The sequence below is a fragment of the Panulirus ornatus genome, chromosome 59, assembly GCF_036320965.1.
Source record: "Panulirus ornatus isolate Po-2019 chromosome 59, ASM3632096v1, whole genome shotgun sequence".
NCBI lineage: Eukaryota > Metazoa > Arthropoda > Malacostraca > Decapoda > Palinuridae > Panulirus > Panulirus ornatus.
Genome location: NC_092282.1, coordinates 428,142 through 445,723, shown reverse-complemented (window position 1 = coordinate 445,723; position 17,582 = coordinate 428,142). Strand labels below are relative to the sequence as shown.

General features: G+C 38.1%; 1 protein-coding gene across 4 annotated transcripts in view; it reads right to left on the bottom strand.

The window, feature by feature from the left end:
* Positions 1-17,582, bottom strand: part of rictor (rapamycin-insensitive companion of Tor) — a 223,535-nt gene that overhangs the window by 155,437 nt on the left and 50,516 nt on the right. For all 4 annotated transcript variants that reach the window (XM_071696194.1, XM_071696196.1, XM_071696195.1 and 1 more), the window contains 3 exons: positions 16,662-16,893; positions 16,305-16,455; positions 4,838-5,022 (listed from right to left, as the gene is read on the bottom strand). In XM_071696194.1, the coding sequence (XP_071552295.1) occupies positions 4,838-5,022; positions 16,305-16,455; positions 16,662-16,893 (568 nt within the window). The remainder of the gene's footprint in view (positions 1-4,837; positions 5,023-16,304; positions 16,456-16,661; positions 16,894-17,582) is intronic.

The window sequence follows — 17,582 nt, the reverse complement described above, 5'->3', positions numbered from 1 at the left end:
TCCACTGACAGCACATCAACCCCGGTATACCACATCGATCCAATTCACTCTATTCCTTGCCCGCCTTTCACCCTCCTGGATGTTCAGGCCTCGATCACTCAAATTCTTTTTCACTCCATCTTTCCACCTCCAATTTGGTCTCCCACTTCTCCTCGTTCCCTCCACCTCCGACACATATATCCTCTTGGTCAATCTTTCCTCACTCATTCTCTCCATGTGCCCAAACCATTTCAAAACACCCTCTTCTGCTCTCTCAACCACGCTCTTTTTATTTTCACACATCTCTCTTACCCTTACATTACTTACTCGATCAAACCACCTCACACCACACAATGTCCTCAAACATCTCATTTCCAGCACATCCACCCACCTGCGCACAACTCTATCTATAGCCCATGCCTCGCAACCATGCAACATTGTTGGAACCACTATTCCTTCAAACATACCCATTTTTGCTTTTGGAGATAATGTTCTTGACTTCCACACATTCTTCAAGGCTCCCAGGATTTTCGCCCCCTCCCCCACCCTATGATTCACTTCCGCTTCCATGGTTCCATCCGCTGCCAGATCCACTCCCAGATATCTAAAACACTTTACTTCCTCCAGTTTTTCTCCATTCAAACTTACCTCCCAATTGACTTGACCCTCAGCCCTACTGTACCTAAATAATCTTGCTCTTATTCACATTTACTCTTAACTTTCTTCTTTCACACACTTTACCAAACTCAGTCACCAGCTTCTGCAGTTTCTCACATGAATCAGCCACCAGCGCTGTATCATCAGCGAACAACAACTGACTCACTTCCCAAGCTCTCTCATCCACAACAGACTTCATACTTGCCCCTCTTTCCAAAATTCTTGCATTCACCTCCCTAACAACCCCATCCATAAACAAATTAAACAACCATGGAGACATCACACACCCCTGCCGCAAACCTACATTCACTGAGAACCAATCACTTTCCCCTCTTCCTGCACGTACACATGCCTTACATCCTCGATAAAAACTTTTCACTGCTTCTAACAACTTGCCTCCCACACCATACATTTTTAATACCTTCCACAGAGCATCTCTATCAACTCTATCATATGCCTTCTCCAGATCCATAAATGCTACATACAAATCCATTTGCCTTTCTAAGTAAACACCTGATCCACACATCCTCTATCCTCTACCATTTCTGAAACCACACTGCTCTTCCTCAATCTGATGCTCTGTACATGCCTTCACCCTCTCAATCAATACCCTCCCATATAATTTACCAGGAATACTCAACAAACTTATCCCTCTGTAATTTGAGCACTCACTCTTATCCCCTTTGCCTTTGTACAATGGCACTATGCACGCATTCCGCCAATCCTTAGGCACCTCACCATGAGTCATACATACATTAAATAACCTTACCAACCAGTCAACAATACAGTCACCCCCTTTTTTAATAGATTCCACTGCAATACCATCCAAACCTGCTGCCTTGCCGGCTTTCATCTTCCGCAAAGCTTTTACTACCTCTTCTCTGTTTACCAAATCATTTTCCCTAACCCTCTCACTTTGCACACCACCTCGACCAAAACACCCTATATCTGCCACTCTATCATCAAACACATTCAACAAACCTTCAAAATACTCACTCCATCTCCTTCTCACATCACCACTACTTGTTATCACCTCCCCATTAGCGCCCTTCACTGATGTTCCCATTTGCTCCCTTGTCTTACGCACTTTATTTACCTCCTTCCAGAACATCTTTTTATTCTCCCTAAAATTTAATGATACTCTCTCACCCCAACTCTCATTTGCCCTCTTTTTCATCTCTTGCATCTTTCTCTTGACCTCCTGTCTCTTTCTTTTATACATCTGTGGAGGGAACGAGGAGAAGAGGGAGACCAAATTGGAGGTGGAAAGATGGAGCGAAAAAGATTTTGTGTGATCGGGGCCTGAACATGCAGGAGGGTGAAAGGAGGGCAAGGAATAGAGTGAATTGGAGCGATGTGGTATACCGGGGTTGACGTGCTGTCAGTGGATTGAATCGGGGCATGTGAAGCGTCTGGGGTAAACCATGGAAAGCTGTGTAGGTATGTATATTTGCGTGTGTGGACGTATGTATATACATGTGTATGGGGGTGGGTTGGGCCATTTCTTTCGTCTGTTTCCTTGCGCTACCTCGCAAACGCGAGAGACAGCGACAAAGCAAAAAAAAAAAAAAATATATATATATATATATATATATATATATATATATATATATATATATATATATATATATATATATATATATATTTTTTTTTTTCTATACTTTGTCGCTGTCTCCCGCGTTTGCGAGGTAGCGCAAGGAAACAGATAGAGATGCTCTGTGGAAGGTATTAAGAGTACATGGTGTGGGATGCAAGTTGCTAAAAGCAGTGAAAAGTTTTTATCAAGGATGTAAGACATGTGTACGAGTAGGAAGAGAGGAAAGCAATTGGTTCTCAGTGAATGTCGGTTTGCAGCAGGGGTGCGTGATGTCTCCATGGTGTTTAATTTGTTCATGGATAGGGTGGTTAGGGAGGTGAATACAAGAGTTTTGGAGAGAGGGGCAAGTATGCAGTCTGTTGTGGAAAAGAGGGCTTGGGAAGTGAGTCAGTTGTTGTTCGCTGATGTTACAGCGCTGGTGGCTGATTCGGGTGAGATATTGCAGAGGTTGGTGACTGAGTTTGGTAAAGTGTGTGAAAGAAGAAAGTTGACAGTAAATGTGAATAACAGCAAGGTTATTAGGTACAATAGGGCTGAGGGACAAGTCAACTGGGAGATAAGTTTGAATGGAGAAAAACTGGAGGAAGTGAAGTGTTTTAGATATCTGGGAGTGGATTTGGCAGCGGATGGAACCATAGACGCAGAAGTGAGTCACAGGGTGGGGGAGGGGGCGAAAGCTCTGGGAGCGTTGAAAAATGTGTGGAAGGCGAGAACATTATCTCGGAAAGCAAAAATGGATATGTTTGAAGGAATAGCGGTGCCAACAATGTTATATGGCTGCGAGGCGTGGGCTATAGATAGGGTTGTGTGGAGGAGGGTGGATGTGTTGGAAATGACATATTTGAGGACAATAAGTGGTGTGAGGTGGTGTGATCGATTAAGTAATGAAAGGGTAAGGGATGTGTGATAACAAAAAGAGTGTGGTTGAGAGAGCAGAAGAAGGTGTATTGAAATGGTTTGGTCACATGGAGAGAATGAGTGAGGAAAGATTGACAAAGAGGATATATGTGTCAGAGGTGGTGGGAACAAGGAGAAGTGGGAGACCAAATTGCAGGTGGAAGGATGGAGTGGAAAAGATTTTGAGCGATCAGGGCCTGAACATGCAGGAGGGTGAAAGGCATGCAAGGAATAGAGTGAATTGGAACGATGTGGTATACCAGGGTCGAAAGGGCTATCAATGGATTGAGCCAGGGCATGTGAAGCGTCTTGGGTAAACCATGGAAAGGTGTGTGGGGCTTGGATGTGGAAAGGGAGCTGTGGTTTCAGTGCATTACACATTACAGCTAGAGAATGTGGCCTTTGTTGTCTTTTCCTAGTGCTACCTCGCACTCGTGCGGGGTGAGGGGGTTGTCATTTCATAAGTGGCAGGGTGACGACGGGAATGGATGAAGGCAGCAAGTATGAATTATGTACATGTGAATATATGTATACGTCTGTGTATGTATATATATGTATAAATTGAAATGTATAGGTATGTATATGTGCATGTGTGGACGTGTATGTATATACATGTGTATGTGGGTGGGTTGGGCCATTCTTTCATCTGTTTCCTTGTGCTACCTCACACACACGATTTGTTTTATCTTTGCCCTTGAGATGAAGATTAACATGACTGTTATTCCAACAAAGTTTTATTACTTTCGCTAAAGTGAAACGCGTACATGGACTTATTCATGCATATGAGTCAAGACTGAAAGAAGAAATATTCTTGCAGAGCCAGTGATCTGAACCCATAGTTCAGGGCAAAAGTCTGAATGGACATAATCATGCATTATTTAGCTTTAGCTGTTAACTTGAGCAGCAGATTAATGAAATGAGAAGTACCAACTTTGAACAATATGCAAAAATAAACCAAAACTTAAGTTCTGGGAACACAAGAAAAAGATATATGGATGAGCAAATGACTTAGACTATGATCAAAAGAGGATTGATGACAATAGTAATCCTGTATACTTTGATGATAATCCACTGCAATTTAGCAACACTATATGAAAACTAAACACTTAATTAAAAAGGCTTAAAAGCAAGAGTAATGACCATCCTTCTTCAAACCTAGCTGGGGACTGATGAAATAAGAGTATATTAATGAAGTTTATATAAAATTCATCACTTATTAACAGATCTGACGATTGGAAATCAAAATGTAGTACAAAAAGCAAGGCACAACAGATGGGTAACAGCATATGAAGAGAGGGTATATGAATTAAGGATCCTTTTATGATCTGACATGCCAAGTATGTTGTCTTAGGAACAGAGTGGCTCAAAGAAAATTCCATCAAAGAAACAGAGTGGCTTAGGCAGAATCTCATCAAAACAATGAAGTACAGTAATACCATGTATTTCTCCACGTTTAGTGCCCCTCACACTCATATACCCTAATCCTGCCTTTATATCTCCTTTGTGGTCTTGCCCCTGCAGCAAAATCTAACACGGCTATTAAAAGATAGACTTCACATTTATCATAAACCTTTAGGAAAAATTAAAAATTTACGAAAAATTCTTCAACAACAAAAGTAGCCATTTGCAAGTTCAAAATGAATAAAAATTGAAACCCTGAAGAACTCTGAACATTTTACATCAAAATTAAGTTCTAAAAACTCTTACCTAAATTTAGCTATGTGAGGTAAGACAGCCCGTGCCTCTGCTGCCACGAAACCTTCATGAAGTCGCCATGTGTCTGTGTCTGATACAGAGACAGACCAGTGCTCAGCTAGAGCCTCTTCGTAATCACCAGTCCATTCCACGAGTGGCACTCTGAACAACTCATACAGGAGTTCAATTACTGCTTTCTACAAAAAAAGGAAAAAATTATTAAAAAATACAATTGTAAATAATTTATCTAACATAATATCACAGAAGATGCTGAAATTTAAGAAGAAAGAGAAGGAACATGGGCATCTTTAGTTGCAAATACAGAAAGATAAAAAGAGAAAGGTGGTTCAAATGTTGAAATCAAAAAGTAAAAAGACTTTGTGTATGTAAGGTGTACCTTTGTACCTACAACAAGATTCAGTCAGAATGGTAGGGCTAACACGAAGTGCTCACTTTCTTGATGTATAAGAATGTACTTCTCTTATGCCAAGTGCACTGCATAAGTATCAATTCTTGGTTCACTGGAACTGATTTCAACCATACATCAAGTTTTCTTTTAAATGCTTCTGTAGTTGTTCCATGCATATTTCTTATTTCTTCTAGCAGTACACTGAATAATCATTCTAGTTTCCTGGCTTGGTTGTCATATATTTTTGTCTGATTTCTTTTTGTTATATTCCATAGTATTATTGAAGACTTAGTAACTCTGTATCTTCCCTGTTGAGAGGCTTTCAGGTTTAACACATTTTCTTGTATAACTTCAATTTGTTGCCATGCGTAAAATATATATATTTCTCTTCCTTCTAAGCTATACAGATGCAGTTCTTTCAGCATAACATGGTAGTCCATATGTGTCCTACCAACTCAATTTTGCTTGTGAAGTGCTTCAAATTCTCTTTAATATGTTTATTTCTAATTGTTTTGCTGTTGACCATACAACACAGCAATATTCAATTTCGTTTCTTAAATGGATATTACAAGTTTTCATCACTAGGTTTTTATTTCTTATAGAGAAAATTCTCACTCATACCACTCATCATTAGCCTTTATAGTGCTATCCTCTCAATATGCTCTTTGAAATCAAGTTTCTTTTTAATGATGACACCAAAATCTTTTGCATTTTCTTTTTATATGTTGGAGACTTCCCTCATGGACAAAATTGCATATCAAGGCTGGGTCTTAATTGAAATGCAGAAAGGTTAATGTGAAAGGGAAAATAACAGACAAGAGTCAATAATTACGAATTCTGGAGGAATTGAAAAACTTGTCTTCAAATGTGCTAAGTCATAATTGTTGGGAAAGACATGAGAAGGTAGAATGTTCCAAAGCTTCGAAGCATAAGGAGAGAAACATTTATCAAAAAGCCCACCCTTGACTTGCCAACAGCCACACAGTAGTTGTGTGACAAGCCACCCCTGACTTGCCAACAGCCACACAGTAATTATGTCACACAGCAGCCTGCTGAGTATTGTGTAGTCTAACTAGTGGTAAGGGCACACAAGCAAACTGCTTTCAGGAGCAAAAACCAAAGTAATAACTTTAGAAGAGCAAAAGTAAACTGACTTTACAACATAGAGTGAACAGGTCAAGTTTTGAAGTCAGCCTAGGGGAGTTTGTAAGTCATACTACTTTTGACTCAATTCTGTCAAGTAAGGATGCAGAGCTAGGACCACACCAGGTGTATGAGCAGTACTTCATACAAGGATGGGTCAATCCTTTGTATAAACTGAACAATTGTTTGGAGGAAAAGAAATTTCAGCATCTACACAGAACTCCCACTTTCTTAAGAGACAAACTCGGCTATTCCCATAATGTGGGATTTCCAAGATAGAATGAATGTTACAGTAATACTATATGTTTACTGAGTCAAGAAGTGGTATTACAAAACAATCATCAAGGGACACAGGAAAGTTGTGAGGAATTTCTGATACAAAGATGGGCAGAAACTGAGTCTTTTTGGCATTAAACTTAACTAGATTTCATCTACCCCATTGGGATATCCTGTCCAAGTCTGAGGTTACTGAGGGAGCTGTGTTGAGATGAGATGCAGATTCAGTGAGAGGGGAACTGAAGGAAGTGGAGGAATGCTGTGTTAAGTTGTCAGCATACAAGTGCATTTGGTTATCTGTAGAAGAATGGAAATTTTAATAAAAAGGAAAAAAAGTGTAGGAGACAGGACATAACCTTAATGGACATCAGTGTTAATGGAGGAAACAGGATAGGCTGAACCATCAAAAATGACAGAGACAGATCAGCTAGAGAGGAAGTTAGATACGAGGGAGCAAAGTGAGGAAGGGAAGACAAAAGAGGGGAGCTTAGAGATGAGACCCTGATGCCACACCCTGTCAAAAGCTTTGGATATGTCAAGCACAACAAAATAGGATATCCAAAAATCTTTCATGGATGATGACCAGACATTAGTAAGATAAGGAAGAACATCACCAGTGGATCTCACCCAACAGAAGCCTGATTGTTGATCAGAGAAAAGACTGTAAGGACATGGGAATTGAGAAGAGATTCAAAAACTATGGAAATAATAAAGAGCAAAGCAAAAGGATGATAGTTAGAGGGGTGAGAATGATTACCCTTCTTAGGGATGAGATGCACCAATGCATGCTTCCAAGTAGATGGAAAAGTTCTAGTTTTTAAAAAGAAACAACACAAACGAGCCAGCACTGGTGCAGACTGAGGCACAATATTTCAGTACATGAGGATGGATGTCATCAGGACCATAAGCCTTACTTTGTCCAGAGAGATATGTGCTTTTCAGACAGTTCAGAAAGAGATTACAGGAAGAGGGAAAGGACATGGGGTTAGTAAGAGAAGCATCAGATGTTGAGGGAATGTTAGAGACATCCAAGGTAGAATCTGAGTAGACAGAAACCTTTGAGAGTTGCTTTGTCTACAGGAGAGACAGCTATAGTACTGTCAGAATGGAAAACTGAAGGAAAGGAAGAGTGATAGAAGTTGTGAGTAATGCCCTTAGTTAAAGTCAGAAAGACCTATCAGTGGATGATGAGTAGAGTTTATTGCACTTCCTTTGAATAAAGGAATGCTTTGGCTCATGGATAATGTACTTGTAATGATTATGGGCAATGATAAATCTGAATGGGAGTCAAAGGGAGAAGAGTTTTTCTAAGCCTGATATGCATGATCCCTTGCCTGAACAGCTGCAGAAGAAGAATGGTTGAATCATGGACTGGAAGAAATCATCTTGGAGGAAGGGGGCTAAATTCTTCTTTTTCCACAATAACAACCTCTGCTATGCATTAGGCAGAGACAGAAAAATCATTATATAAGGGACAGTAATTTACCAAGAGAAAGTCTGCAAAGAATTTTCATAAGTTATTTAAAAAATACATGCATTTACGAGTGTACTCCGATGAACCAATTGGGGCGAGATTGTGTAGTTACAGCACAAAGGATAAGAAGTGAAAAACAGATCCAGAATATTAGGAAAGTGGTCACAGCAGTTTGGAATATAGGTAGGTTCGGAGATACTTTGCTTTAGATCACTGAGAATGGAGAGCCTGAGGGACTCAATCCCTCCACCATCTGTATGGTACACATTCAATCAATCACTATGGTGAATGCTCAAATTCCCTAAGTAGGGGATCTTGGCTTGTGGGTGAGAAAAAGCCACTGTCTCATGACAGGAGTTTAGAAAGGCAAAAAAGATATAAAATTTGTAGAATTAAGAGAGCAGTAAGAAAAACAATGGAAAAGTGTGGTAGGTGGAGACAGCTCTTGAGCCACATAACATCAAAGTATGGGGACTCAAGGTCCTCGAGGCATGCAATAGATTTGATGATGTTGGAGTAAACACAGACACCACCTTTGAACTGGAATCGTGAGGGTAGATTATGGCTGGATACAAAAAATGGGGTGGTAGGAACATCATTAGACAAGCGGGTCTGAGAGAGAAGCAAGATAGCAGGAGAGGTACTAGGCAAATTGTATTCAGTAGAAGAAAGGTTACTAGAGAGACCACAAATGTTAGTATAGTGAACAGAAGAAAAAGAGGCAAGTCTAGTATGGAAGGGGCTGGTACTACTGCTGTATTAGCCTTCCCTCTCACTCTCAGAGGAATCAGGTGGGCATTTGGAAATTCTTTGCAGCCCTATGAAGCTAGGGACTAGGAGTCATAGGTTTTTTGGACTCTATCTTAGCCCTCCATCTCATTGGCAGTAGGGTCAGGCAAGAACCCAGGGATTATTTACAGCTCCATGTTGTTGGGGACTAGGGGCAGTAGGTATGCTGGACTCTATCATGATTACATTTGGCCCACTTTCTATCAATTTCCTTGTCGTGCCTTTATATGGCACTACTTATGAATCTTTCCTAGACCCATAACTTATTTGCTCAAATTCATCTTCATCAAAATCCACTAAGTTCACTTCTGCCCATTTGTAAATTATGTCTAAGTCTATTGCATCCCCATCAAATCAGTTTCTGATCCAATCATTTTGCTTATTTTGGTGTCATCAGGAAAGCTCCTTACCACGCTTTCCTTTACTTCACTGTTTATGTTTGATATCATTAGTACAGTGGGTTTTCAAGGTAACAATGTTCTATGTGGTACTTTAGATAGGACATCTTTAGACATGGTTCTGTTTGTTATTATGCTGAACTTTCTGTCAGTAAGAAACTCTTTAATCCGACATCCTATCTTACCTTTAATGGTTTGTTTAGCTACTTTCTTTCACTAAAGTCTGTGTTTTACTTTGTAAAGTGCTTTAACAAAGTCAAGAAAAACAGTATACATTCTATATTTTTTTAAATACACTTTCATATGTCATTGTAATGAGCTAATAATTGGGTTTACATACTTTTTCCTGGCACGATTCCATGCTGGCCTTTCTAAAAATTCTATTACATGTGAAATCAAGCTAACTGGTCCGTATTGTCAAGATATTAGTTTATTTCCTTCTTTATGTATCAGTTTACATATGCCAATTAGTTAATGTCTACAAATTTGCTCTCATCCTAACTTATCCTCAATGATAACATCATTGGTTTCACTATTGCTGTTTTTGTCTTTTCGAGGAATATGACTGGAATTCCATCTGGTCCTGGGGCTGAATTTTCTCTTAAGCTGATCAAGTGCCTCAAATATATCATCTGATATTTCAATAACTATGAGAGCATTTTCTTCATACTAGCTAAACAATTCATCCTTAAATTTCTCCTTACATTTTGAGCTGAAAGAAACATGAGATATAAGGATCAATATATCCTGCCAGCATTCGGAGGGTAAAAGACAGCTCAGAATGAATGTAACAAGATAAGAGAGAAGGAGCAAAGGAATGGAGAAACTTTGAAAAGAATACTGTGGACGAGGCAGAATATAACCCAAAACATTTTCATAAATTCATCTGGAGTGCATGCCATTTACAGAGCAGCTAATTAGGACAGGATATTCAGAAGAAAAAGTTGTAAAGGATGATGTAAAAATATGAAAGGAGCTGAAAGACAAGTTCATAGATGTTTTCTCACTGGAAGACACTATAACCCTAACATCAGTAAGATGGGATGGGAAGTCTTGGAGAGCACTGAAATATTTAGAAAAAGCTAGAAACAGTCTGTTTGAGGGCCTTGCCCCATATAAGGATCGTGGGCCTAATGAATTTGCTCAATACATGCTGAAGAAGCACGTAGATTGTTGTTTAATCTGTTTATGGATAGGGTGGTGTTGGAGGTGCAGAAGTCTTGGAGAGAGGGGTGAGTATGCAGTCTGTAGTCAGTTGTTTGCTGATGATACAGCACTGCTGGCAGATTCGAGTGTGAAATTGCAGAAGTTGGTGACATAGTTTGGAAGGGTGTGCGAAAGGAAAAAGTTGACGGTAAATGTGAATAAAAGCAAGGTTTTAAGGTTTAGTGAAGCTGAGGGATATGTTAGCTGGGATATGAGTATGAATGGAGAAACATTAGAGGAAGTGAAGTGTTTTACATACCTGGAAGTGAACATAGCAGCAAATGGAACAATGAAAGGGGAAGTGAATGAGGGGGTGAAGGCTATGGGAGCAGTGAAGAATATGTAGAAAGTGAGATCATTATTTGGGCAGGTAAAAATGGGTATGTTTGAAAGTACACTAGTCTTGGCAAACATTATTATATGGATGTGAGGCATAGGCTATAAATAAGAACATATGGATTATGGTAGCTATTTTGGGAATGCAGTGTATGAGGACAGTATGTGGTGTGAGGTGGTTTGATTGAGTAAGTAATCAAAAGGTGAGAGAGGTAATAAAGAGTGTGGTTGAGAAAGCAGAAGAGGGTGTACAGACAAAGTTTGGACATATGGAGAAAATGAGTGAGGACATGTTGACAAAGAGGATATATGTGTCAGAAGTGGAGGGAACAAGGAGAACAAGGAGACCAAACTGGAGATGGAAGGATGGATAGAAAAGGATTTAGAGCGAATGGAAACTGAACACACAGGAGGGTAAAAGGTATGCATGGGATAGAGCGAATTGGATCAATATGGTATACAGCAGTTGACATGCTGTCAATGGACTGAAGCTTCCAGGGTAAACTAGGGAAAGATCTGCGGGGCATGGTTGTGGACAGGGAGCTGAGGTTTCAGTGCATTTTACATGACAGTTAGAAAGCATGGATGTGAGTGGATACAGCCTTTTTTCATCTGTTCATAGTGCTACCTCACTAACACAGGAAACAGCAATCAGGTATAAAAGACGAAAAGAAATATGTAAGATGACAAAAGATGACAAAAATTATTTGCATTTTCATAATTGGTAATATCTTTACAAGCACTTGCATCTGTCAACTAAGTTCAACCAATGAGAGTTGACAAACAAGAGCAAGTCCATCACACAATATGCAATGTGTATGAAAATGTCATTTCTGTGAATGAGCCATATGCATGACTATAAATGAAATGATAATGAGAATGAATAAGTGAGTGAAAATTTGTTTCAGCTAATCTAACATGTATTTACTGATACAATGAGAAACACGAATACGTCACTGAAGGTGGGAAACTGTTGGTTATCATGCCAGATGATCATGTGACTGTTGGTTACTAAATCACTCGCTTTCCAAACACTCGACTTACACACATGTGGTCCCTGTGATGACACACACTCAAAAGCTTCACTTTCTTTTGTTATGCATGAGTCACTATACAGAGCAAAAGCACTGTTTAAATTCACTAGAAGATCCCTCCATGAAGATACAAAAAAAATTAACACTACAAACAAAACAAGAGGTACTTCAACATTGATGGCACTCAATCTTTACCTCAAAACTAATAATTGTGTTTTATAGCTATAGGACAATTTTTTGATGTTCATTCATACTTTTATAATTTTTTTAAAAATCAAATGCTATCTAAATGATTATGTTCTTTTAATTTAGCAGATTAATTTTTCTTGCAGTTGATGGACAGTTCTTTACCTAATTGGGCTTTGTACCATATTCAATTCTTTTCCTAAACTGTCTTTTAAGTTAAAGAACTGTTTTAAACTTTTGTTTCTAGATAAATGACAGACAAAGTTTGTGTATTAAGAGTGTGTGTGAAGCAATAAATTTGTGACTAAATGTGGAGAGAGACCAACAGGGTAGAGTGTGAGTTTGAATGGAGAGAATCTTTTCTTAAGGAAAGGTGAGTGTTTTAGACACCTGAGAGTGGATAGGGCAGCAGGTGGAACCAAGACTGTCAAACGTGACTATTCACTCAAGGTGTACCTACAAGCAGGTGGGTTTGGCAACACTAACAAAATGAGGGTAAGCTGTGGGTGAATGCCATTTTCATTGTGTTCATTCCTTAAATGACAGCCAGGGTGATGAAAATCCATCATGATGCATTCAAAATGTAAAAAGTCCTTTATGAAATACATTTCACATTCAAAAGTAACAACAAACACACAACATTTTTTACATCCTTTGTGTTGGCCTAGTCCAACATGAAATGAGGGGCAAAAAATGGTATGGATGACACATCTACAGTTCTAATGAGGGGATGCAAAATGGAGATGATGGTTCTTTCTTTCTGTTGAACTTTTTTTCACAATATTCTTTCATACCAAATACCAGGATAACTCTGGTGGGAAAACATTGATATATTTAGAAATATTACTCATTTCATGCTAAAAATGCATTTTGAGGAAGACTACTTGGTAAAGTTAGGAGGAATACTGAAGAATCTCTTTTTTAGCTTGAATTTTGATTCACATTCTACTCTCTATTCATGAACATGCACACACCTGGTGGTGAATAGCATGAATATAGTTAGAAATATTGCTTTTCTTACTATGACATAAATAAGTGTGAAGACACAAGAGTGTCTGGGAAATAAGTCAGTTGTTTGACGATGATACAGCACTGGTGGCTGATTCAAGTGAGAAACTGCAGAAGTTGGTGACTGAGTTTGGAAAAGTGTGTGAAAGGAGAAAAATGAGAATAAATGTGAATGAGAGCATGGTTATTAGGCTTAGCAGGGTTGAGCAACAAGTTAGTAGGGATGTAACTTTGAATGGAGAAAAATTGAAGGAAGTGAAGTGTTTTAGATATCTGGGAGTGGACTTAGAAGTAAATGGAACCATGGAAATGGACATGAGACTTAGGGTGGGGGAGACGGCAAAGGTTCTGGGAGCAATGAAGAATGTGAGGAAAAAGAGAACTTTATTGCAGAGAGCAAAATGGGTAGGTTTGAGGGAAAAGTAGTTCCAACAATATCATGTGGTTGCAAGGCATGGGCTATACATAGGGTTGTACGGAAATGGGTGGATGTGTTGGATATGAAATGTTTGAGGGCAATATGTGGTGTGAGGTGGTTTGATCAGGTGAGTAATGAAAGGGTAAGAGAGAAGTGTAGCAATAAAAGAAGTGTGGTTGAGAGAGCAGAAGAGGGTTTGTTGAAATGGTTTGGTCATATGGAAAGAATGAGTGAGAAAAGGTTGACAAAGAGGATATATGTGCCAGAGGTGGAGGGAACATGGAGAAGCAGAAGACCAAATTAGAGGTGGAAGGCTGGAGTGAGAAAGATTTTGAGCGATTGGGGCCTGAACATGCAGAAGGGTGAGAGGCATGCAAGGAATAGAGTGAAATGTCTGGGGTAAACCCCTTGGGAAAATTCTGTGGGGCCTGGATGTGGGAAAAGGGAAACTTTTTGGGTTTTGGTGCATTATTACAAAGACAGCTAGAGACTGAGTGTGAACGAAAGTGGGCCTTTGTTTTCCTTTCCCAGCGCTACCTTTTCGCAATGAGAGGGGAGGGGGTTTTTTATTTCATTTTTTGGGGGCGGGGTTGGGGATGAGAACGAATAAGGGCAGCCCGTATGAATCCCTGTTTCATGTGTTTTATATGTATAAAAATCTGTGTGTTATATATATGTAAAACGTTGAGAAAGTGTAGGTATGTATATATGCGTGTGTTTGGGCGTGTATTTTCAAATAAAATGTGGGAAGTGGGTAGGGGTTGGGGCCCTTTCTTTTTAACTGATTCCCTTTTGCTACCTACTAACCCCGGGAGAAAAGTGACAAAGCAAAAATAAATAAATAAAAAAAAAAAAAAATAAAAAATAATAATAAAAATTTTTTAATTAAAAAAATTTAAAAATTTTTTAGTTTTCCCCGTTGTAAGGGAAGGAACCGACAAAAAAGGGGAAAAACCCTGGAAAATCCTCCCCCCTACTCCTTTTTTTTTTTTTAAATTTTTAATTTTTCCCAAAAACGGGAAAAAGAGAAAATTTGGGGGAAGGGGGGTTTTCCCAAATTTTTGGGGGGCACAGTTAGCCTCTTTCAAAATTTTTACCCCAAACCTTAAAAATCACCAAAGGAAAAATTTTAATTTCCTAACCACTTTTTTCCCCTTTAAAAACGAAATTTTAAAAAAAATTTTTAAAAAAAAAAATAATAATTTAAATAAATAATATAATGAAAAAATTAAAATTTAAAATTGGGGGAATTAAAATTTTTTTGTGCGGGGTTCCCAAAAAATCCTCCCCCCAACTTTTTGAGGGGAGGTTCAATATAAAAAAAAAAATAAAAAAAACCCCTGCTTCAAAGGGATAAAAGGGGGGAACCTAAACCCCCCCGCCCAAAAAAAAAACCAAAATTGGGGATTTTAATCCCTAAATCATTCTTGGCTTTCCCCTACCCTAATTGGGAAAAACGAAATTTTAAAAAAAAAAAAAAAAATTTTTTAAAAATTTTTAAAAAATTAAAAAATTTTTAATAAAAATTTTTTCTTTTTTTTTTGAAAGGGCGTGTTACTTAAGGAGTGCGGGGAAAGAAACCCAACCCCCCATTCACAAGATTACTTTTCATTTAACACGGTCTTCCCTTTTTGCTTTTTAAAAACCTTCTTTAACCCCAAAACCCGTTAAAAAAAAATTCCAACCCCAAATTTGGTCACATCTAATTAAATCTTTCCCCAAAATTCTCCTCTGGTCCTTTTTTTCCCTACTATTTTTTTTGTGCCTCTCCTCAGAAACTGATACAAATAAGAATTCTTCCTAATAATTTAGGTCATTCCAAAAACCTAAAAAATTTTCCACAAGGTCAAACCCTGTATGAAAAAAAACCCGCAGGGTGACAGCCAAGCACTTGCAAAGATGGTTATATGGGTAGTGAGGAAAGTTTTTTCTCGTGCGTTCCTAGCAATAAAGTTTCCCCTGTAAGCTAATTATGGTTTGGAAATATAAAATAAAATAATTTTAAAAAGAGGCAAAAGGAAAAGTCCCCAAAAAATCAACTGAAAGCCCCGACGCTTTTTTTCCCAAGAGAAAACATAAACGATGCCCCTTTCAAGTAAGGGGTTAAAGCTAAGATAAATTTGAAACTAAATTTTTTCACAAATTTAAAAGGCTAAAACTTCACTCAAAATTTTCCCTTTCCAAAAAAATTTAAAGGTTTTTTCTAAACTTGTTTGACATTTCCTACAAACCCAACCCCAAAATTTTCCTTTATACTACTTGTTTGTTTCTTTTTTGTAAATTTTTTCATCAAAACATTTTATTTTTTTATTCACAGCAAATTTACTTTTGCATCCTCTTTTTGGGTTAAAAAAAATTTCCTAAAAACCCTTAAAAAAAAAAAAATTTTTAAAAAACAAACAAAAAAAATAAAGAAGGAAAGTTAATACATCTGAATGTATATACCTTTTAACAAAAAAAACAAAAAAATGAAAGTTAATAATCTTAATTTCCTATTAGCATAGAATAAGCAAAGAGTACTAAGAATATATAGAAAAAAATTACGAAGTTTTTGACCTTAAAAAGTACATGTTAAAAAAGTACATCAAAAGGAAAACAATGAAAATAGCTACAAAAAATGTGAACTGAGTGCAACAGCCTGAAAGAGAATTACCATAAAGAAAAAAGTGAATTACTGCATATACCTAAGGGAATTAGCATCAAACTATCAATCCAGATCTAAACATGCACAAGAATACCACCTCTCAATGTTACTATGATAATCAACTCAACCAGTCAAACTATACACAAGCCCAAACTTACTCTAGTATCTTCATGGTTAGGATACAGTAATGCTACTAAAGACTTTAAGGCTTCTGTATCTGGCTGACAAAGGGCCACCAGCCCTGGCCAAGACCTCAGGCACACCAACACTGCCAACCTTCCAGCTTGGGTCCGTAATTCACGTTCTTCACTACAGCATGAGAGAAAAAGAGGGATGGATGTTTTCATGAAATAAATATCTTTAAGTCTCAAGTAAATATGACTTTATATCATACATATTACTATCATCATCAAAGAAGAGCTAAGCAAGATCTTGATGCATGACTTTTTTTAAGCAAAAGTAGGAGCAAAGTTTTTATTAGGCAGCTAATCAAACTTCATAATCATGTTCCATACCTCTTACTATAGTATTCTAAGTCATAGCCTGTATGCTTATAGTGGAAATCAGAAAATGGTGCAAGGATCTGGTGTAGTTGAGCACAATGTGGTCGCCATTCAGGTGTGTTGAGGAGGTAGAGGATGGCACCCAGAAGGGCTTCATTAATACGTGGCATGGCACAATCCAAGACATTGTGGAGCAAAACACTAACCCCACCACATTCCACAAAAACTGCAGCATTTAGCACAGCTGTAAGAAAAATATAATAAAATGTTAAGATTTTCTATAGACCAAGCTAAAATCCTGAAATACATACCTAAATTCTGTGCCATACATAATATTTCCCACATTCAAGGAATGAAGGCAAAAGAAGACCCCTTCCAATTATACTGCATTCAGGTATGACAATTCTGAGATAATCAATTTTCTGAACATTTCATATATTCAAAACTTCCTCTAAATTCCTCAAAAAAGTACATCTACTTTCTATTTATGGAAGATAATGGAGTCACTGTTTGTTTTGATCTAGTTGGCACTATTCAAACCGGCACATAAGTTGCCTTCCAGTCTTGCCTTCAGATTATGACTTTAAAAACCAGATTATCCTGTAAACAGTGACAAACAAGAACTCTAACAAAGCTTCAACAAATTCCTCATCAGCCACTGAGAAGAAAAGAAAAAGGAAGGTTCTCAGTACTAAAGAAAAGTTGGGTATCACATGAAGGATCGAGCAAGATAGAAGGCTGCTTACTGTGATTAGCAAATACATATATACAGACACTATCTTGGAAACCCCATGTAACGGATATAGAAAGGTCTGACTCTAAGAAATTGGGATTCTTCTTTAGATGTTGGAATTATTTTCTTCTTAACATTTGCTCCATCTCTACAAAGGACTGATCTGTCCTTGTACAGAGTACTGGTCCCACATCTGGGGT